The 22,066-nt window shown below is 39.4% G+C and overlaps 1 protein-coding gene across 9 annotated transcripts in view; it reads left to right on the top strand.

Annotated features, from left to right (window-relative positions):
* Positions 1-57: 57 nt before the first annotated feature.
* Positions 58-22,066, top strand: part of CFAP61 (cilia and flagella associated protein 61) — a 101,811-nt gene continuing 79,802 nt past the window's right edge. For 6 of the 9 annotated variants that reach the window (XM_035320954.1, XM_035320956.1, XM_035320953.1 and 3 more), the window contains exons 1-9: positions 58-218; positions 543-693; positions 922-1,072; positions 3,097-3,173; positions 3,894-3,961; positions 5,191-5,317; positions 11,214-11,346; positions 13,253-13,406; positions 19,484-19,575. In XM_035320954.1, coding sequence (XP_035176845.1) covers positions 119-218; positions 543-693; positions 922-1,072; positions 3,097-3,173; positions 3,894-3,961; positions 5,191-5,317; positions 11,214-11,346; positions 13,253-13,406; positions 19,484-19,575 — 1,053 coding nt within the window. In that variant the 5' untranslated portion in view covers positions 58-118. Of the gene's footprint in view, positions 219-542; positions 694-921; positions 1,073-3,096; positions 3,174-3,893; positions 3,962-5,190; positions 5,318-11,213; positions 11,347-13,252; positions 13,407-19,483; positions 19,576-22,066 lie in introns of those variants that run through there. The other 3 variants (XM_035320958.1, XM_035320959.1, XM_035320960.1) reach the window with 3 other exon arrangements.

Below are 22,066 nucleotides of genomic sequence, written 5' to 3' on the forward strand. Positions count from 1 at the left end.
TGCGCCTTGTCAGCCCGCTGCTGGGAGCGACGCGGGGAAGCCGCCGAGCTGCCTGTCTGTCAGGATCCCCTGCCATTTCGGTGCCAGCTCTACTTTGGCCAAAGTGCACCGAGCTCTCATGGAGCCACGGTTAATGCTAGGCCGTTCTCATCCCCAGCCCTGCAGGCTCAAGGCTGTTAAGAGTTTGAGGGGACCAACGGTGGGCGCTGCTCAGATAGGTAGCATGAAAATGCCTATAAGTGAATAAATGCAGAAACAATTTGTATCCCCTTAAGAACATTTCCTGTGTAGCATATAGAAGGCATACAGTAGGTGTTATTGTCTACGTTATTTCTACATGTGCACTGTGAGCGCACTGTACGTGTGTGTGTGCAGGAAGTCGCAGAGAGAGTTACACAGGAAATAGGCACAGAAGTCCATCCAGCTGATTGCACTTCTTCATAGCTGGTATAAAAATCCATTTCAAGTAACTGCATTGAACAATGGATTGCAGCAGGAAGGATCTGCTGGAACCAGCAATGTTTTCTTTCGTTTTGTTACAGCTTACAAGATGACTACAATAACATCTTCAAGGGGACATACAGAAGTAGTTAGTGCCAGAAGGACAGAGTCACGTGATGTTTCTGATATTATCAGCCTATTCAGCCATTTTACAGAAGATGTTTTTGGAAGGATTGATGTCATGCACCTTTTGTAAGTAACACTGGTTTTGGAGCTTTTATTTGGATATGACTGGCACAGACCTGCCTCTAGGACAGATTAAAGGGAAATACCTGTCTTCATATTTTTATACTCTTTTTAACACCTTTTGTATCTGTTCTCAAAATTTTTAGAATACAACCTGATTTATTAAGTGTTAAACTTCCCTATGCTTTTCTTTTGTATAGTTTCTTCAAGTTCTGAATTAAATTGTTTTCACAGAGAAAAATCTAATCTTTCTCTGACACTCTGCAATGAGAAGAATGAGGTTATAGCCCATGCTATCTTTCTGGATTATCCAAATTGGAATATCACTGACCAGTCTGAATGGGAATCATTCTTACATAAAAACTACCTTAACAACAAATGCACTGTAAGTAAATTGTATGATTTTAGTTGATTTTTTTTCACTTAAGGCTCAGGTACAAAAATACACATAGACCTCTAAAATCTCTTTTCGGTAGATCTGTGGTGTTCAGGCCAAAGAAGCTGATGATCTTTCTAAACCCTCAGGTGCTCAGAAGTTCATGAGTACCTGTGCTTTTGCCAGTACTGTAACATAAGTAACTGTCATCATGACAGAGGCCATTAAGGAATGCAGGTTCTTTGCTAGACATGTGCAGAACACATCTAATGCACTGCGCTAGCACTGAAAGCAGCGTGAGCTATAGCTGCCACCAACATTTTTTTGTTCAAATACCTGTCCAGCTCTGGTGCTATCTAACAGAGCATTTTCCCAGGAGGTGGAGACCTTGCTGTAACATACTTCTTACTGTAGGGGAACTGAAATCCTAATTTCTCACCTTTTGGAATAGAGGTTTGCTCTTTTACACAATGGAATCCAAATTTAATGGCTTCAGAGAAGAGCAAGGGATGAGGATCATACTCCTCTTTGGAAGATGCTGAATTACACTGAGTAGAGGACCGTGCTGGCATGAGTATCTTGATTCTGGAGTGAGTTTATTCAGTGCTGGTGTGGATATGGCTGCACTCCATTCTGTGTGGTGCCAGTTTTCATAACAGCTCCTCAGTCAAGTTTGTAAATTGCCCTTAGAAATTATGGACTAGAAATACGTGCTTAGAAGTTTATTCAAATGCTGTCCCTCATTCAATCCATCTAGGCAGTGGATCATCCTGTTGTTGTTGAGAAAAGACCAAAAATGTTGACCATAAACACTTAAAAGCTAGGCAGCATGTGCCAGAATAAGGTATTGGTGATACTGAAATTACATCCCAACAGTTTGTTCATCACTTTTCTGGTGCTGTTCTGAGTGTTATTAAGCAACGGCTTGCAGAAAAACTGACAAATACACTGGCTGTATTTAAAACTGCTGTATGTGCCATTAAGAGAAACAAAATTATTACAGCCAAAGGGAGTATAGGGGAAATAAATCCAACATGCAATTTTCTTGTAATCTGTTTTCTTTGTCACTTGAGCAGTACTTTGTGTACTGGCATATTGCAGACACAACCACTTCATTCACTGTGCAGCTGCTGCTGTTGGGTTATGCTGTGCTGTCAGTTCTGCAAGCTCTTCCTCAGTCTGTCTGCTTGACAGTATCTTGCAGTAAAGCTGCAGCTGACTTCAATGTCAGGGACATACTAAGAGAAAAGGAGACAGACAAAGAGCTCTAGCATGTTAGGAATTATTGCGCAGGAGTAAAAGATGCTTCAGAACATTAATGAGGAGCAGAAGAACCCTTGCTTTGCTTAGAATGGAGTTTATTTCCTAAAATCTGTACAGAAGATTCAGTAGATATTTCATGCTTCTGTACTGGCAAAACAACTGTACATGTTCCAGTTGAGATTCTAGGTGAGATTCCTTTTCTGGAAGGTGTTTTCCAGGTTAACTGGAGGTAAATAGGAAAGACATCTTTTAGTCAGGTCTGTTTCTGGATGTTTAAATGTGTCTAACAATGCAATCATAAGATCTTGTATTTTTTCCTACATCTTTTAAGGGAAGAACAATTTTAGGAGCATGAGGAATATGTAAGCTTTTTATTTTTTTATTTTATTTTTTTTCCTGAAAACCTGGAAAGAAATAATGTCTTTATTAATCAAACGTTAAATGTTGTTAAGATTTAGTTGTTAGTTGTTGTGGTTAAATTGAAATGTTATTAGTTAACACAAATAAGGAACAGTGCTACAAATAAAAAAGTGATGTTTATAAAATGTAACAGTAAGCTGGAGTATGGATCAAATTTAAAAATATTACATTGGTACAAATCATAATATTAAAAATGTTCTTTATTCATATAGCTTTATCCACACACGCCTTGAAGGCAATGAGTTACTCACATGCAAAGTTACTTTGAGTGTGGATCACAGTGCATGTTAACATTTGCGTAGGCCATAAATAAATTATTGGTGTTTAGATTCTCATTCTTCATGTTCTAGCCTTTGAACACGCTGTTCATGCATCTTTTTGTGGCAAAAGAGGAATATGCAGCTGGATGTTCCCAAGAAATTATTAGGTGAGTTAGTATGCAACTTTCTGTAGTGAAGCATGTGCACTCTCCTCCCATTTTTTGCTATCAGTATTGCAGTTGCAAGGCAGATTTATTTTTTTTTCTTTTCTTAAATTTCCACTCTAAATTTCCATGACTGAGCATGAAGCTTAAAAAGCTGTAGATGTTTCTGGAGTATGGTTATTTCCAGTTCATCTTTTGGTACTTTACTAACTACAGATTATACAGTACAGTCACAAGCTATGCAATACAAACAGCACAATATATCATGTTAGCTCAATACTCAGTGATTGCTCGGGTTATTTGGTATCGCTCAGAACCTACTTATATAAGCAGAGTGAATTGCATTTGGTGCTGCTTATGTGAAATGTAGTTCCTTTGTCATGTCAAGCCAGCTCACACAGATGCCAGGTCAGAGATGTGCCAGCAGAGATCTGGCATCTTAATTTTTTTCAGTACGGTGGAACTGATATAAAAATCAGGATCTTTGAAATCTAAGTATTAGGAAATTGAGAGAGAAATAGGGTAGAAGAAACAGTAAAAGATGCCCTGATGAATTCCATATCATATTATTTATGATAAAAATGCTTTAATTTCTGAGCTATATGGACTCATGAAGTAAGATTGGAGACACTGGAGAAAAAAAATCATGCATTAAAAGACTAGCTGCTGTTTCTGATTTGGTGTAGTGATGAAAGACTAAATACAGTTATGTTATTTGTCCAGGAGGGTTTTTATTGCAATACCAGAAGTGCAGTTTATACTTCTCTTCATACCAGCTGATGAGAATTTAGGTAAGAATTTAAAACTTTTTATTCTTAAAATAACAAAAACTAGTTATCACTGTTATACTGTGGTGGTGAAGTGCAGTGTTGTGTTTTGCTTTGTTTTGTTTTTTAAATATATTGAGAACAGTTGCCATTTTCTAAACATAGAGAAACCACAGTCTTAAAGTATCCTCTAATGGACATCCCTTTTAAGAGTGGTTTACGTAGCTGCATGTTCCATTCAGCAGTCTATCCATTTCCCGCAGTCGTAACATTTTCCAGAAATGGATAGGGCTTCAAACAGAGGCACAGGTGACTCAGAAATAAATTCCCACAAGTTTTGTGAAAACTTCCGGCTGAATGGGGTCAAGAGATTGAAATGAGTGCTTGTTGTCTGATAGGCAATGACTAACACCAGTCAGCCAGGCATCATACCTATACATCAAAAATAGTCACATCAGGTACATTCTCTCACTTGGCCAGGTGCGTACAAGAGGAGAAGAGGACTCTTTCTGGTAAGGCACAGAAGGAGTGCTGGAGATGTGGAAGGAAGCTAGAATTGTTTCTTTTAGAGCAAAAGATGGGAGGATGCACATCTTACCATCTGACTTTGAATTTCAGTCCTGAATTCAGACTGTTAAGCTAAACAGCTACTTAATGACTGATAGTTTTGCTTGTAGCTTTCCTTAAAGTGAACTGGAATTTCTTCAGTTTCTTGGTTTCTTGGTGCCAGGTCACGTTAAACAATTCTTCAGTAATGTATCAAGTACAGAAACCAGTACCTATATAATGGCTTTTGTGAAAACTACCCTAACTACAAATCTCAGCTTTTCTTCAGTGTAACAAGTCCTGACAAAGAGATTCTCCAGTGGTATACAGTGTTGTTTTTAAGACTAGCATTTCTATAGGGATTTGATTCTGGCAATTTCTGATTGCTTTGCAGCTTATTCAGGTTTGGGACGCTGCAGGCTGAGGGAACTCTCACCTATCGCTGCTACAAGATACTGAGAAAATAGACATTGGTTATGTAGAGGAATTAGAAGAATGATCAGAATAATCCTTAAATTTGTCCAGTAACAATCCTTTAACATGCTATGCTGCTGTCGCTACTGCTTCATTGCTTAACTTAAGAGAGCATTATGTCATCTGGGGTTTAAATTCAAAAATCCATTTTCCTCAGATAGTGTTGCTGATAATTTTAAAGTTCAAATAATGAAGTTTCTCTGCTGCTCCTAACATATTTTTATTGTTCACAGAGCCAGGCTTGGAAACTATATTTGAAAAGATGATAACTGCTCCAGGTTCAGCAGTGGGTACAACCTTTACTTTGCTTGTGAGCCCCAGACATCGGTATCACCCGCAGCTGCATGTTCGCAAAGCAAGGTAATGCAGTTTTCTTGCTTCTACATTTATGAGAAAATCTGTCTGGAGCAATTTAAACAATTCCCATTTTGATTTACAGCATCAGTATCTTAGTTCAGTGGCCATGATTTTTCTTGATAACCTAATTAAGTAGTTGTTTTATGATTATGCTGTTTTTATTCTACTTCATCACAAGATCAATTTTATTTTTTGTAAATCTGGTTTTCTATCTAGAAATAATAGAAATAATAAATTTTTTGGTCAGCAATGTTTATTCTGTGAATGTTGGCTTTATTGTCATGTGTATTTTAGTGAGTGCATTTTAGTTTTCAGGAACATATTCCAATTAATTTTCCATATTTTTTAATTGTATCATACTTTGACCAGATGAGCAAAAACTGAAGAGAAGGGTTTATCATCTAGAGCAATTAAATAAAAGTAGAGACTCCCTAGTTCCACTGGTCTGTCAGACAAGGAATGTAATTCTCCTTCTGCATTTTTTTCTGCATAAGCACTTCATACATTTCCTGTCATTGTGCATCAGGGGAGCAGGCCAGCAAGCCTCCTCAACATTGCCAAGAGATCTTAAGAAAATAATGGGGTAACACATTTTTTTTTCTTATTTTTTTTACTACATAGTGTTATGTATTTCAATGTTTGCAGTTTGGAGCAAAGACTTTTTTTTTTTTCTTGTATGACATGATATGCTCACACAATGTGCCTTTCACACAGCTTTGCAGTTATTTTGGGACTCATCATAAATGTCATTAAAAAGTTGAGAAAGAAAAAAATTAATATTGAATTAATATTGAGTCTCTCTGCCCATCTATTGGTAGTGTACACCAGGCAGAGATGCAAGTTTCTCTAGCCAAATGCCTACTGATGTCTACCTATGTATAGACCATTACAACTGTGTTTTTTTTTCTGTCATTTGAATTCTGCTGCTTCTGCCAAATTGCAGTTTTCTGCACATGTCAGCACTGAGTACACTAAGCAAGAAATGCAGTTTCTGCCCCAGACAGGCTTTATGTTTTTCTGTATAGGTTGCTGTATCATATATGATGTCAGTGCTGTGTAGATGCTTCTCTGTACTGTGGTCAAAATATAACTAGTATGTATCACATTTTGGTTCACTTATTTTCCTCTCCATGCTGCAAAGAGCGCATGTATGGTAACGTTTCATGAGGTAATAATTTTGATTCTGATTCTTTCTGGTGTTGTTTTTCTTTGTTCTAAATGGAAGTGATGCATTGTCCTTACGTAGCAGTATTATGATTTAAGAGATTTTTCCAGTCCTTGTAATAGAAATTAAAGTTTAGGGACAAGCACATCTCTGGGAGGCTTCATCATACAATATTGATGTATGACCAGTGCTAATGGAACGTAATGCCACATTAGGAACCTAGGAGCCTAGTAAATCCATACCAATCTGTTCATGAAATAGTTTATGCTAACGTCTTGCACTGGGTGCTGACGGAAATCTCTCTCTCACAGAGACATGTTTTATACATACTTGATTTTGCCAAATAGGCCTGAAACAAATCTGCAGACTGTGCTATTTATCCTACAGTTTTATTCAATGCTTACAATATCCCATGGCTTGGCTTTGGAGCCTTGTGAGATAAAGGGCTGAGACCTGATGTTGGCCACTTAAAACCATCCTGCTTTTGGTCTGGATATTTTATTATGTTACAAAATCATTTGCGTACTAACTTGATCTACACTTTTTAAAAAGTAAGGTCTTTTTAAAGGCTTTTAAAAAGTAATTCCTTTGAGTAGTCTACCATCTACCAATATATGAACAAACCCTTAATATGAAAAAGTTATCAGGAGGTGAATTAATTCCTGAGGATTTAAAGTTTTTCTGTACCCTTTGATTCTGACTGTTACAGTTTTTCATTTAATTTGAATCACATTCTTTAGTTTGATGGCCATCAGATATTGGCAGTAGGGAATATTTTTGACATGACTGGAAGTGTCAAGCAGGCTGTAGCAATATAACACGTAAGAGATATCATCTTTCCTGGGACTTCTGTAGTTTTTATGAATATTATACACAATTTCCATTTATTAAAAAAACAAAAACAAACAAACAAAAAAACTAGAAAACTAACCAAGAAACTGTTTATTTCTTTTGAATTACACAGTCTCTGTTGATATAGTATTCATACTTAAATAAAGATATATAGATAATATGGATTCTCTGAGTAAGAATTATATTTCCAGGAGATGCTTTGCCTTTCCTTTTCCTCTATATTCACCTTTGTACTTCACTGGCATCCATAGTAACATTCAAAGGAGCCCTTTAGAGATTTATCTATGGAAGTTGCCCACAGCCACCTGCCTAGCAACATGTTCTGGGTCAATGAGAGGAGATTAGGGTAATCTCTTTTCCCTCTTCCCTTACTTACGGTGAGGGGAAGTTGTAAACTGATACTTTGCTTAACCATTAATTTTGAAGTTGTTCTCTATCTGACCTTTATAATGTGAAATAAATCTGTAGTGTGCCTGAACCCAGTCCACTAAGCTTTTATGTTCTAGTTTCTAGCTGATACATCATCTTTAGATCCTCTTTCTTGTTTTTGTACCATGTGTGTAAGATATCACAAATGTGCAGCTCTGTGGAATTCCTTTATTGTGCTTGTTCTCTGTCTAGGAATCTTGTAGTGTTTTTATATATTTTCTAAAATGATATATTTTTTTGTTTTGTTTTGCTTGTTTGTTTAAAAAAAGTCTAAGGTACTGGTTGGGGGGTTGCAGAAACTAAAAATAGTTCTGTTCCTACAGTTTCTAGTTTGCTGGGAGATGACTGGGCTTGTGAAGAGCCTGCTGAGTATAACGAGTTCAGTGTACGTATGGCAGTCTCTGCGTAACACGAGTCTGCAGAATTGCCACCTGCATCTTGAGAGGTGGCCTTGTGGTGTTGTGCTTTGCAGAGCAGAATGCTATGAGGGACTTCGAGCAGCCTGCATGGTGAGGCATTGTGTTGGCAAAGCATTCAGTTTGGAGATGGGGTCTGTGTTGTTATCTATCCCAGTGAAACAACAGATTTCAATTAAGACTTCAGCCTCAATCCTCTCTCTGTAAATGAGTTTGGTTTCTTTACAGATTTCAATTAAGACCTCAGCCTCAATCCTCTACCCATAAATCAGTTTGGTTTCTCTGAGGTTTTATAACACGTTAATGAATTTGCTATAATTACTGTGTTAAAGTAGTGAAGTTCTGATAATAGAAAACCTTTCTGCTGTTTTGCCCTTGAGATACTACTGCCTGGGAAGAATGGGAAGACTACCATTTTAGTCTGAAATACAAAGAATGTGAATTTATAATATATTTTTACAAGGTTTCTTTGTTTTTGGAGCTTCATTTCACTTGCAGCATTTGAAATGATTCTACAGACAAGTGATTTAGAGTGTCTTAACAGTGAAAAAGAATGAAAAAGCGTGGCTTGGAAGTTTGTCACTCCAGCAGTTGTCTTCAGTTTTGAGGGAATAGTTACAATATTCTCTCTTAGTTTCTCAAGCTGGCTTTCTTAACTTAAAATTCTACGAATCTGATGACTGCCCTCCAGAAGAAAAATTATATTATCTAACACTCCTGGCAGATGGAATAGTTCTGAGACTCAGGAAATAGTACTGTGACTGAGGGCATCCTAAAGGTCACAAGTTAAGCATTTATTCACCCCACTCAAAAGGCTGTTAATAAGGCGTGTATAACAGATACCCACTGGAGGCTGGAACAGCTCCTGTACTGTCCATTTCGCCTGAACAACCTGCTCGGCTGACCTGAACAGCAAGAGGTCAGTGCAACTGGACCGGGGATGGAGGGGTGTGCAGAGCCTTATCTCAGGGCTGTTCTAGGCAATGGGAGCAACAAGGGCAAGCGGAGAGCCCTCAGACAGATGGCCTGAGAATAAGTAATAATGTCAAAATAAAGGAGGTCGCCTGTCTCTGGCAGAAAGGTGGTCTTACTCAGAAGGTCACATCCTTCTGGTGTGTAGGAGCAGCAAAAGCCATCAGAGTACCACTTGAATTGTCCTTCAGTGTCGTGTCAGAGTCCATCAGTACTTAGGTGATCAGACCGTGATTGATAAATTAGATTGTCTGGCCCAGCTGTGTTAACTTTAAGGCTTCTGTGAAATCCAGAAACATGCAAAGAGTGAAAATGAGAGTAGCTTTATTTTTTATTTATTTATCTATTTATTTTTTCTGCACTTGCTGCCTGTACAGAGCTAAGATTTCTAAGCTATGGGTACAGGTATTTGGGTACAACTGTGTACAAACTTGAGCAGCCACAGCCTGAAGCAAAACGCAAGTTTTCCTAAAGCTGAGGGAATTGTTAATAAGCATTCCTGATAACGATCTTCAGAAACATGTTTTTACAGTGTGTATCGTTTTCTGGGGAAATAACTATTTTACAGTATTTTTCTACTGAGACTGCGGGGGGGTGGGCAAAGGATGACCCCGGCCTGAGGACGGAATGGGGCAGTGGAGAAAGGAAGGCAAGGCAAGGCAAAGCAAGGCAAGGCAAAAGGGCCCGACCCTGCAGCCCTCCGGGAGGCCGCCAGGGGGCGAGAGAGCTCCGCGGCGCTGCGGGCCGTCAGGGGGCGGCTGCGGGCTGCCCGACGGGGCTGAGCTGGGCTGGCCTCACGCTCCGCGTGGTGTGCCGACCGCTGCTTCCCGCAGGGGGTCATCTTCCTCCTCACAAACGGCTGCACTAGGTGAGGTGGTCGAAAGCACTTTAGGAGGAAGGGGTTTCTTAACGCTGCCGTGAAAGCGGCCCCTCCTCACCACCCACCACAGTCCGACATTTCTGAGCCCCTCCAGAGTTACAGAGTTGTTTATTCGACTGCTTACGTTCTGGCATTGATTGCATAAATAAAGCAGCGATTTCACCCTGTCACAGGAAGGTGTTCTGTGTTGGAGCTGCTTGGCCCAGGTCTACATGCCACAGGTGCAGCACATAACTCTGTTGAGTTCCTTCATGGCAATTCCTATACGTTGGTAAAAGCAGTTAGGTTTTGGTGAGACTTGCATTGATCCTGCTAAAGAATTAACATTTTTTTAGGCTGATTGCTGGGAAAGAGTCTGTTATCTAATTTAAATAAAAATCCATGCAGTCTGGGGCCTATATGATTCTAACACTAAAACTTGGACAGCTTAGGAGTCTGCTCTGGCCACACGCTGGCAGCACGGAGACCAGACTGGAGCAGCCGAGGCAGAGCTGCGCTCCCACCTATGCAGAAGGCTTTTCATGAGGCAGAGGGATACAGTAATTGCACTTTGGCCTTTGTATCTTTTTCAGTGGTGGAGCATTAACTCGACCTTACAAAGGCATAATGGTTCAATTTCTGCCAGTTGACTCCCACACTGCTGTGTGTAATAACAGTAATCTAGCCAATACTCAGCACTGTTTCTCCCATACAAGAAGGCACTATTTTGTATTTTTTTTTCTTTTTCTTAAAAAACACAACTGATTTCCTAAATTGCAGTGGTGTAGATCTTTTTGAGATCTCTGCCAACTCTAACCAACTGAGATTGGGCTCACTGAGTGTAATTATTTTAAATGAGGCCAAAAGTCCAGGTCCACCTGGCCTGAGATGCCTTAGGCAAGAGAATTTTGAACAGGGCTACCCTCATATTTGTTGCTTTGAGGGAAAGATAACCATCTCCATGGCGAAATCCAGATTTAAGGTAGGTTGTGTTGGCTTTTAAAAGTGTTTTTATCTCTCCTCTGGTGGTGAGGCTACCAATTTAGTGTGTGTTAGGAGAAGGCCTATGTGAAATTATTTCTTCACTGGTAGGGGCTTTGGATCAGGTATTTTTAATATCTGTCAGTATGCTAACAGAGGGGAACAGAGGTATTGGGACCTGTTAATAGCAGAGTTTTAGGACATTATATAATCTCTTTTTCATAGGTTGGAAGATTACAATGATCTCATGCCAATCTGGACGCGTCAGAGTGAGACTCTGAAAGAAACCTATAGTGAATATTTCCTTGCTGATATAATAGAACATCAAGATGAAGAAAATCAAACTGTTGTTTGCGAGGTCAGTCCGTCTTATAGTCCTGTTTGATCTAATCATCATGTTAGTGATGTATATGTAAGTAGCTCATGGTGCAGCTCAGTGAATAAAAAGAACAAGCTCACTTTTGGAAGGTAGAATTCATGAACTGCACACACACAATGCCCTCTGCCACTTTCATTGTGTATCTCAGTTCTTTAGGAGTGGTACCTCCTGTTAAGTAAATGAAGCAGCAATTCCTGGTAACTGTGTGGATTATTTCCAAGTAATTGGAACAGGCCACTCTGAAAAAAAGGTTGCTGTTTTAGATATTTTACATTATAGATGACCAGTTTTCATTCCTTGTGAAAATTAATATTGCATGTGAAAACTAGTAACCAGTAATAATTTCTCAGTTAAAAATGATGCATATTTTTTCAATCTCCTGGCTGGGGCAGTCAGATTTTTCCTGAATTGAAGACAGAAATTCAGGAATGAATTTAAATAGGAAAGAGGTACTAATAGCTATCCATCTGAAAATTCCTCTTAATATTTTCATGCGTTAGTAACTGTGCATGGTATCGTAAACTGATAGGCAACATAACCTACTTAATTCCAGAAGTCTGCTTTCTATACCAAATGATTTTATAAAACCTTAACATGTAATCACTGCCATTGGAAGCCAAATAGGAAACAATAAGCCATTAGTGTAATAGCACATTACAAATGGCTATCTTTATAAATAATACATTTCAATTGTATGTTCATAGCTCGATATGATACCAGCAAAAGGTGTTTCAGGCCCTCATGGTTTATACTTGCCTTTGCTGCTGTGAAAGACACCTCCATGCGAACCAAGATAGATGCCAATTTTCCCTGCAGAGAATGAAGCTGGCAACCTCTTTTTGCACATATGGTAGATGGATTGGTTAATCAGCCTCTGCTGAGCCTTGGGCCTAAAATTACACAGCAGCCAGACAACTGCAGTGACCCAGCTTTTGTTCAGTTACACAAACAAACAATCACTTGTTGTTTGGGGAAAAAAATTAAACTTGATTTTTTAAAATTTTTATTGGAGTGCTGATGGCAGAATAAAACAGCTATACAAATCCATCCTGTGAGTTTTCATAATGTTTTTAAAGAAGGCTTTCATTATGTGTATTAAGGAAAAAAATATTTTGATTTTTTATTTTATGAGAAAGTTGAATATAGGACTAACATTTGAAGAGCTTCCTACTTCTAGACTGGTCTCAGCTTGAAGCCAAACCCTTCCAACACACTGGTTCTGATTTTCCAGAGTCTACTTCTGTCTCAACACTGCAACGTTCTGGAAACTTTCAGTAATAATCAAACATAAAGTGACATGCCCTTTCAGTGTTGCAGGGATCTTGTCATTCCCAGGGCTTTTTTTTTTTTTTTTTTTTTTTCTTTGAAGGCTGGTTCTTAGATATTTTTAGAACCTGAAAATACTCAATGCTTATAATTACTTTTTATAATACATACCATATAATGTTTTAGAACTCTTTATATACTGTACAATTGTTTTATTATTTTCATAGGAAAACACAATATGTTTTTCAGTTTGAGCACAATTTATTTACAAAGTAGCATCAAATAATTAGTCAACCATTATGGTTAGCTAAATCCAGCCCGTAGGTTAGCTGTACTTAAGGAAAAATTATGCCCTTTTTAGAGGTCTCTAGTTGAAGGGTAATAATAATAATAATAATTAGAACATCTAACATAGAGGGTATAATACACTTAATTGGAAAAAAAATAACTTTATACTTTTACACACAGCTACAGCTAGTATGCTGAAATTCTTGTTTTTCCTTTTTTTCTTCTTGTTTTGCCCTTTTTTCCCCCCTTTTGTCCTCACAACCCTTTTTTTTTGTCCTCAACTAAAATTATCTGCTCAACTTTTGCGCGTGACATTGTTTTTATATCGTAGGCTGAAGACACTGCAGTGGGATTCATGAGCTTATGCTCTCAAGTAGATGTTTCCTTGTTTCATGAGTGTTTTGACTTAGGGCCTTTCCATGGACTCTGTAAACCACATCCTGAAGATGTTCTCAAAGCGCCACGGGAGCCAAGCATTCCAGAAGGTACCTATATTCTAAAATTACAGGCAGATTCAAGGTGCATTTATTTCTAGCTTTTGAATAGGTTTTGAAAAAAAATGGAAGAGGACATAGGCTTATATTAGTAAGAAAAAAAGAATGTGTCTGTGCTTTGGAGATGGTTGCCTGGTGTTTTTTTAATTCAGAGGAGCTTGTCTGTACAGCGTGTCACACTGAGACTCTCATCAAAACAGAGGTGTGAGATATAAGTAGGTTTCAAGGTTTGGAAAGCCAAAGAATAGGGTCTACTTCCCATCAGTTGGCTACAGCTGTGCTGTTAAATTAAGACTTAATTTTTAAACTTGGTTCTAATGTCTGTCAGCAGCTAAGCAGCTGGTTATCAGTGGCTGTCATGTAGTCTTGTGATTTATGCCCTCTTATTTCCTTGAGGCCCATTTTCTGGTCTGTCTGCTTACTGTTTGCAGTCTTTTAGGTTATGAGATTTTGGAAGATCAGGAACTGTTTTCATTCTATTTTTATGTTGAACACAATATGACAAACCACCTACAAGCCATCTTACTGCAACTAACAAATAGCAGTAACATGAATATGTTGCCTATTTATAGAACACTAATAATTTACATGTCATCATTATTTTTCAGTGTTGAAGGTCTTTTTGTCCAGAAGGGCAGCATTTTGCTGTCTGCTAATTATTAGTAATAGAATTAAAGAAACACCACTAGGTTGTTACACATCTGCTTGTTTGAACACAAAGCACCAGGCAAAAAAGCAACTGGGCAGCTTCAGAGCAGTCACCAGCTGGTATCTCATAGCTGAAAGCCATGGTACAGTAAAGGGAAAGAAAAAAAAAAATGCCTTCCAGCCACACCTGTGGATTTCCCCTCCCCGGCAAAGAATATTGCTAGTAAGAGATGAAGGAACCCAGCTGCCTTGTCCTGTATCAGTCCACGCTCCTGGAACTTCAGGAGTATTGTTTCAAAATAGGTGACAGACATATGTAGAAATGTAGGTAGGACTGAAGGAGGAAGAAGGATCATGTATGATAGTCTCTTCTAAAAACTAGACTTCCCTTTCCTTTCTTGCTGTTCTGGGCCAACCCTCCTTGCACTGTTTGGTCAGGAACAAAGTTTGGGAAGAACTTTCCCACCCTGCAAAGTCATGCAAATTTCACTCAGGATTAGTTCTTCAATAAGCTGTATGAAAATGTGCAGAAAAGTATGAAATATACTTCATTTTAAAACTGCAAATATTATCTCAGTATTTTAAATTCTCATTAACTATGAGTAGTATTGACTTTACTTTGGCTTCTGTCCTACTGCTGTATCAGCAGGAAATCTAGGCATATATGTTGCCTAATCCCTTCAATCAGCAAATTTGCTGATGATACAAAACCTGAAGGAGGAGCTGGTATGGCAGAGGGCTGTACTGCTGCCCAGAGGGCAGCATTACTCTTGGTGTATTACTCTGAGGGCTGTATTACTCTTGGTGGTTGTTTGTTTTTTGCAATGCTGTATTTACTTTTTAAGTACAATTAAAAAAAAAAAAAAAAAAAAAGTAGTATCCCTCTATTTGGAATGGCAAATAAGTTTTGTGTCATGGATCCTGTGAAATACCTGCCTTCAGTACTGAGCCAATTCCCAACGTCTGTCTCCAGAACAGAATGGCATCAGGAGCTGCTATGACCCTACTGTCTCCTCCATCTGCCTGCTGAGTGGGCAGCCTGTGAGTGCGCTTGCAGCTGCAATTCTGTTAGAGCTACAGCCACAAATTTCAAGCTTGTTGTGTTCAAGAGCAGAAGGGGAAATAGAATTATTGGTAGGCTTTTTCAGATATCTTGAATGCAAATCATTGAGGGTCTCAGAGACATACACCTGAGAAGGAACTTGATTATCATCAGTGAATTGCCTGGCTCTGATACAATTCTTAGAGAGTGAGCCACTAGAAATTTAATAGTAAAATTAGAGGTAGCCCATGGCTATATATTGCTCAGGAATATTAATTCTATTATCATGGAATAATAATAAAAACTATTGTGATAACTCTGTACATTTTAGAACATAAACAATTATAACATTTTAAAATAGTTTTGCTTGTCCTGAAGCATTGTAAACTGTTGTTTATGCCTGCCCAGTATAGCCAAAAAGAAAGTGATGAAATTAAAGGCTGTGGTAATTGAATTTTAAAGAAATAGAAAGAAAAGAAAGAAAGAATATGTATATATATAGTTATTTCTCTAACCTCTAATATCAATTCAATAAAGTGTTAGCTTGTCACAAGTTACAAAAGTTTTATATGCTTTATTGAAAATATATGCTTTATGATGGATATTTGATAAATGTCTTTTATAAACTATAAACAAATCATTTATGTAAACAAAAAGTCTGTTTTTCAAATGGTTGGGAAAAAAAAGGTCTGATTCAGGTTTTGTTATTGCATGAGACATGACTCAAAATTCATCTCAGCAGTTATTCATGAAAACATACAGGAAAAGCAGGAGTGTTTCCTTTATTTATTTATTTATTTATTTATTTATTTATTTATTTATTATTAAGAAAGGAAAAGAGCCCACCATTTTAATAAAGAATTTTACAGAAAAAAAACCGCCCCCCCCCACCCACTGGCTATCACTGCCAAAAACACAAACAAACAAAAAAACATGAGCACAGTTCCCCTTCTGTTTGAATTTTTCAATTTATTAAAAATTTGGTTTGAAAAGGAAATTATATCTTGGGCTTTTTTGGTAAATGGAGACCCAAATAATAGTTCCAACCTGGTAGTCCATCGATAATCCTTTCCAATATAAGGGTCTACCTATGTCCCTGTAATTTACTATAGTGTCATTGACACATAGTTTAAACTTGATTATATAGCATAACGTGCATAACTATATAAATGCTGTTATAATGATGGCACCATTTCTGTGGTCTACTGTATTGAAAATGTGCTGCCAAATTGTCTTTTGTCTAGGGAAACTTTGCTGCCTTTGCATCTTATGTCAATAGAGGATGTCGACTTTCTTTTATTGAATTCAAAGGCTGAGAATTTAAAATGTGAGCCACATTCCTTTGTAGCGTATTCACATGTTCCCATATGAAAGACGTAAATAAATACATAAATAAAAATAAAAACCAACAAGGATATTTTTTCAAGCTCTTTAGCTTGAAAATAGAGACCAAAGGTTGATAGTATTTTTTCCTTTCAAAATGTAGTACTGAATAATAATAAAAGAGCGTACAAAAATCTGTGTTTAACACAATATTGATATGCCACTTACATTTCAGGGTAATTACAGTAATTTGGTTGTTACTCTATATGGTGTCACGAATTAGTAGCCAGAAAACATTATGATGCAGTGGGAATGATTCAAGGGCTTTTCATCAGGCTTCGTGTTGAACTGGCTTCTTGATCCTGCTGACTGTTACCTCTGCTAACAACCTAGCAATCACAGAATTATTTTAATTTTCTTTTTGTTCATGTTCCTTACTTCACTGAGTGCAACAATATTTATTCTTTGCAGTCACTTCTGTACAGCATATATATGTGATATGTGATACAGCATATATAGTGATGCAGCTATATTTGACAGTAGTGAATGGTGTAGCCATTAAGGGATTTCATTTTAGTGTGAAGTCAGAAACAACATATCAATATTTACATGACAACAAGAGGCTTGTATTAATTAACTTTTGACACCTGCAAGGCTGTTCATAATGAGAAATGTAGCTGGGTTAATCAAAACGACATTTGATCATTTCTGTGAAGTCTCACATCTGTGATACCCCTGGAGAAACCATGATTTGTAACCCCTGTGTTTCTTCTTGCCCTGCAAATTGCATCTGCATTCTTTTCTACTAACGGTGAATCAGATTTTCAGATAACAGATTTTTTAAAAAGACTTTGAGCTAAACTATTTTAAACCTTTGAGGGTTTTTTTTATTGTTGTTGTTTTGTTCTGTTTTGTTTTCCTTAAGGAGAAAAAAGCTCATTACTCTTTGAAGAAAAATGCTCATGTCAGTGAATGTAGCTTAGATGGATTTACCAAATTCAGATAGCGGAGTGAAAAATCCTGTTGTGCTGTGATTTTTGAATATTTTTCTCCTTCTCCTGGAGCTCAGAAACTATGACTTTGCTGTGTTACTGGAGCTTTCACATGCAGGGATGTACTGGCCTGATCTGTTTTCTACAGCCATGATACCTATACTTCAAGAGTTTAATGGTTAAAAGTTATTTTCAGACTTAATTTCTTAATATAAATGTAGTAAACTGAGACTGTAAGATTAGGGAAGGGATGATTCAAGGAATGTCAGAACTATTGAAGAGAGACACTCAAGGACTGAAAAAGAGCAGCTGACATTTAGCTTTAGTAATTTTAAGTGGTTATTTGTTGTCATATGTAGGCTTTGCTAGTACTTCCATGTTTCTTTTCCAGGTTGATGACTAGAATAATTTAGTCCATAGCATTAACTTCAGATGTGGCCTTATCAAGTGATCTCTGGTTCTGAATACCCTTACCTTCTACTGACATTAAAGGAAATAATCCATCAGAATGCAGATTTAGGAATTGCTTTCCAAAAAATACTTTACATGTGCTGGAGTGGTGATTGTCTGCTGTCAAATGAGCATCAAAGTGTTGTGAAAGTTAGTAGTCTGCTCTCTCACATTGGTGCCACGTACCAGTAGAGTTCTGAAGGGCTATTGTGTGTTGCTGTGTGAACTGTCAAGATCTGTGTTAAGATACTGGTTAAGTAATTAAAATAAAATATAATGCATCATGTATGTTCCACACTGGTATTGGACATTTTTATTGTGGTTTGTTAACATTTTAATTATCAGCTCTGGAATTGCTCCCAGCCAAGGGGGTAGAATGGCAAAAAATGCATATAACAATATTTAGATAAACTCCCTAATATGTAGGTGTTTGTCTTAATTGGATTCAGCACTTGATCAGAATTGCTGTAAGTATGTAAACATATATATTGCATCATGTACGTATATGTCGTGGCTGTTTCTCAGGTCAGTCAATGATTAAAAATTGATTCATAATATGGCTGCAAGTAATTTCGCCCCATCAGGTGAGGGAGCTGTTTTACTCGCAAAAATATTACTACTCTGATTGGGATGAACTAAACTAGAGTGACACGGTAATGTTGCTGAAGAAGGTAGGGCGATCTTTCATGTAGATTTAAAACCTGGTTTCTGTGAATTTGATTGTCAATTGTCTTTTCTTTCCACTGAGCCTTTTTATTCTTCCTTTTTTTTTTTTTTCTTTAATTATTAATTAATTTGAAAAAAATGCTGCTGATGTCTAAAAGCCTGCCACACCTGTGGTCACTGCTACTGTGGGCATTCTGTACACTGTTCAATGAGTGTCTGGTTTTTGGCTGAAAAATCATACACGAAAGAATTGCAATGGCTGATGAAGTGCTTTGAAGCAGTTGCTTCAGCATCCAGGAAAAGCAGCAGAGGAGAATATTTCTTAGACAAGATGAAGAGGAAGAGGCAAAAATGGACAAACTGAGAAGTGTTGACCAAATGGCAATTACTTTTTATAAGAAATGAAATAGGGGTTATAAAGCTAGTTAAATTCAGCAAATGAGAAGGGAATTTCAATCCCTGTTCCTTGACCCTGTTTGTTCCAATAAGTAAGGGTTATGGCTTGCCTAGCTTTTACTCTGAACTTCAGTTCTATTAGCAGAATTAATTTGAGAATCAAGAGCCTTGATCATTCTTATGGTCATCAGAAAAAAAGGCAGCAACAGACAAAGTTTAAGATACCAGTCAATACACTACTCACTCATATTTTTCTCTTCAGATAGGGTCAAAATTTATTACATGTAATAAAAGAGTTAGGAATTGCTTCCCAACTGTGTCTTGTTCAATTCCTAATTTAAAACCAATTATCTGATTTTGCCTTGAGATCAAATTGTCTAATGAAGTTCTAGCCAAGTAAATACGGGAGTCTATTTAAATGTAGTTATTACAAATAAATAAAAGAAACCTGTCAACAGGAGCAGGCTGGCACACCTACTCTTTAGTTACATATATGATTCTGATGGTTAAGCTCTCATTTTTACGTGTGTTTATTCTTTTTCATTACTCAGATGAAGATAAAAGCAACCAAACAAGTCAGGAAGCAGAGTCCATTTCATCTCAAAACGTGGAACATATTAGTGACCAAGATGCAGCTGTGCAGGTAATACCCCTGTATACAGCAGTGCTGGTAACTTTTTAAGTTAATTTGAAGCAGACATGGAAGCTGCTAGGACAAGCAGTGTTTCCACTCCTGCACTGTCCACTGCATGTGCCCACACTTGTGTCTGCTGTCCTGCATAGCTCAGAAGCTGCTCTAGCTAGGGTCTGGGTGGAGGTGGCAGTTGTGATTAACCAGAGGAGTTTTTCCATCTAGTTCCACCTGAATAGCAGGCAGCATGGGAATGGGAACAAGTGGCATGGAGGGAGAAAAAGGATGGGGGCTGCTGGTGCGGGTCTGCCACTGACTGAAGTAGACAACCTCAGTAGTCGAGGTCGGCCGCCTCAGAGCCGGCGCAGCCACAACCGCAGTGCCCACCCACCACAACCGCAGTGCCCACCTACGAGTTACAGGGAGACCTCGGTCCCTTGCTTCGTGGCCCAAGACAGCAACGTGACCGGGCCGCATGCGCCGGCTCTCACGAGAGAGGCTGACAGGTAGCGGGCGTTGTCAGGGGCGGCTGCTGTGCCCAGGCCCTCCACCTAGAAAGAGCCACCAGGCACAGTGAGGGGCGATCAGCACGTGAGCACCGCCCGCAGCATGCTGCGGTGGTGAGTGTGGGAGCTCGTGCGGTGGGGCACAGGGATGCTGTCCCTCCTCCCTTTCAAGTCCATCCTATCTGCTGGCAGTCTCTGTGACCACAGTTTTTGCCATGGTCTCCACCAGGTAGAGAGCTTGCCTGGTGGAGTAGCTCCCTGGTGTGCCAGAGAGAAAGGTGCCACGGGGATACCCCACGATTGTTGGTGAACCCCCTGCCCTGTCTCTGTTGGGTGGGGGGGTGACCTGAGGGATGGGGAGGGGTGGGAGAGGGTCCCTGCTTGGCACTGTGAGCAAACTACCCCTCTGCTTCCCTTGCATCCCCAGGCCCCCCTAGCAATAGGTTTGTAGCATTGGACAGTGAAGGGGGGGAGGTGCAGGAAGGTTCCCGTAAGAGGTTACTGACAATGAGGAAGTCAACTCCACGCATTCAGACTGCCTCTGCCAGGAAAGAAAGAAGGGTGGTTGTGGTAGGCGACTCCCTTCTCAGAGGAACAGAGGGCCCCGTTTGCAGACCAGACCTGAGCTGCTTATCTGGTCAGGGACATAACTAGAAAACTCCCAGAGCTGGTTCACCCCACTGATTACTACCCATTACTCATAGTTCAGGCAGGCAGCGATGAAATTGCTCAGAGAAGCCTGTGAACTATGAAGAGAGATTTCAGGGGTTTAGGGTGAATAGTTCAAGGAGCGCAGGTTGTGTTTCGTCCCATTCCTTCTGGGGAGGTGAAGGACATGGAGCAGGCTAGGAAAACATGGGTAATGAGGCTGAGAGGCTGGTGTTGAGACAGGAACTTTGGGTTCTTTGACCATGGGGCAGTTTACTCGACCCCTGGCCTGTTGTCGATGGATGGAACTCACCTGTCTCAAAGGAGGAAGTGAATCCTGGTGCAGGAGCTAGCAGGACTCATCGAGAGAGCTTTAAACTAGCTGTGATGGGGGAAGGGGGTAAAACAGCTCACCAGAGAAGTGCCCAGGGGAACAATACTAAAGCTGGGGGTGAGGCAGATGTCTCGTTTGAAGTGCATCTACACCAATGCACACAGCACGGACAACACAACCAAGAGGAGCTAGAAGCAATTGTGCGACAGGCTAACTACGACCCAGTAACTGAAACGTGGTGGGATCACTCCCACGACTGAAATACTGTGATGGATGGCTACAAGCTCTTCAGAAGGGTTAGACAAGGTAGGAAGGGTGGTAGTGTGGTTCTTTATATTAAAGTGTTTTGATGTTGAAGAGCTTGCGGTTGGGAATGATAAAGTTGAGTGTCTTTGGATAAGGATCCGTAAGGATTAGGGGGAAGGCCTGTAGGGGTGACGTTTTGGTGGGGATCTGCTACAGACCGCCTACTCAGGATGAAGAGATGGATGCTATTCTTTGAGTAGCTTGCAAAAGTTATACAATCACCAGCACTTGTTCTCATGGGAGACTTCAACTTCCCTGATATATGCAGGAAGTATAATACTGTGCAGAGGAACCAGTCCAGGAGGTTTCTAGAGTGTGTTGAACATAGCTTTGTGACACAGCTGGTTCAAGAGCCTACCAGGGGAGGTGCCCCACTAGACCTGCTCTTCACCAACAGAGAAGGACTTGGGGAAGATGTGAAAGCTGGGGACTGTCTTGGTCAGAGTGGCCATGAAATTGTAGTTTTCTATCCTTGGTGATGTCAGAAGGGTCACTAGCAAAATTGCTGTCTTGAACTTCTGGAGGGCAGACTTTGACTTTGTCCTGAATAGGACGTGTTGCAGGGGTCCCTTCAGAGTCACTCCTGAAGGGCAAAGGGGTTCAGGAAGCCTGGACACTCCTCAAGAAGGAAATCTTACAGGCACAAGAACAGGCTGTACCTGAGTCCTGTATGGCGAGCCGGAGGGGAAGAAGACCAGCATGGATGAAC

Source organism: Oxyura jamaicensis, chromosome 3 (assembly GCF_011077185.1).
Source record: "Oxyura jamaicensis isolate SHBP4307 breed ruddy duck chromosome 3, BPBGC_Ojam_1.0, whole genome shotgun sequence".
Lineage (NCBI taxonomy): Eukaryota > Metazoa > Chordata > Aves > Anseriformes > Anatidae > Oxyura > Oxyura jamaicensis.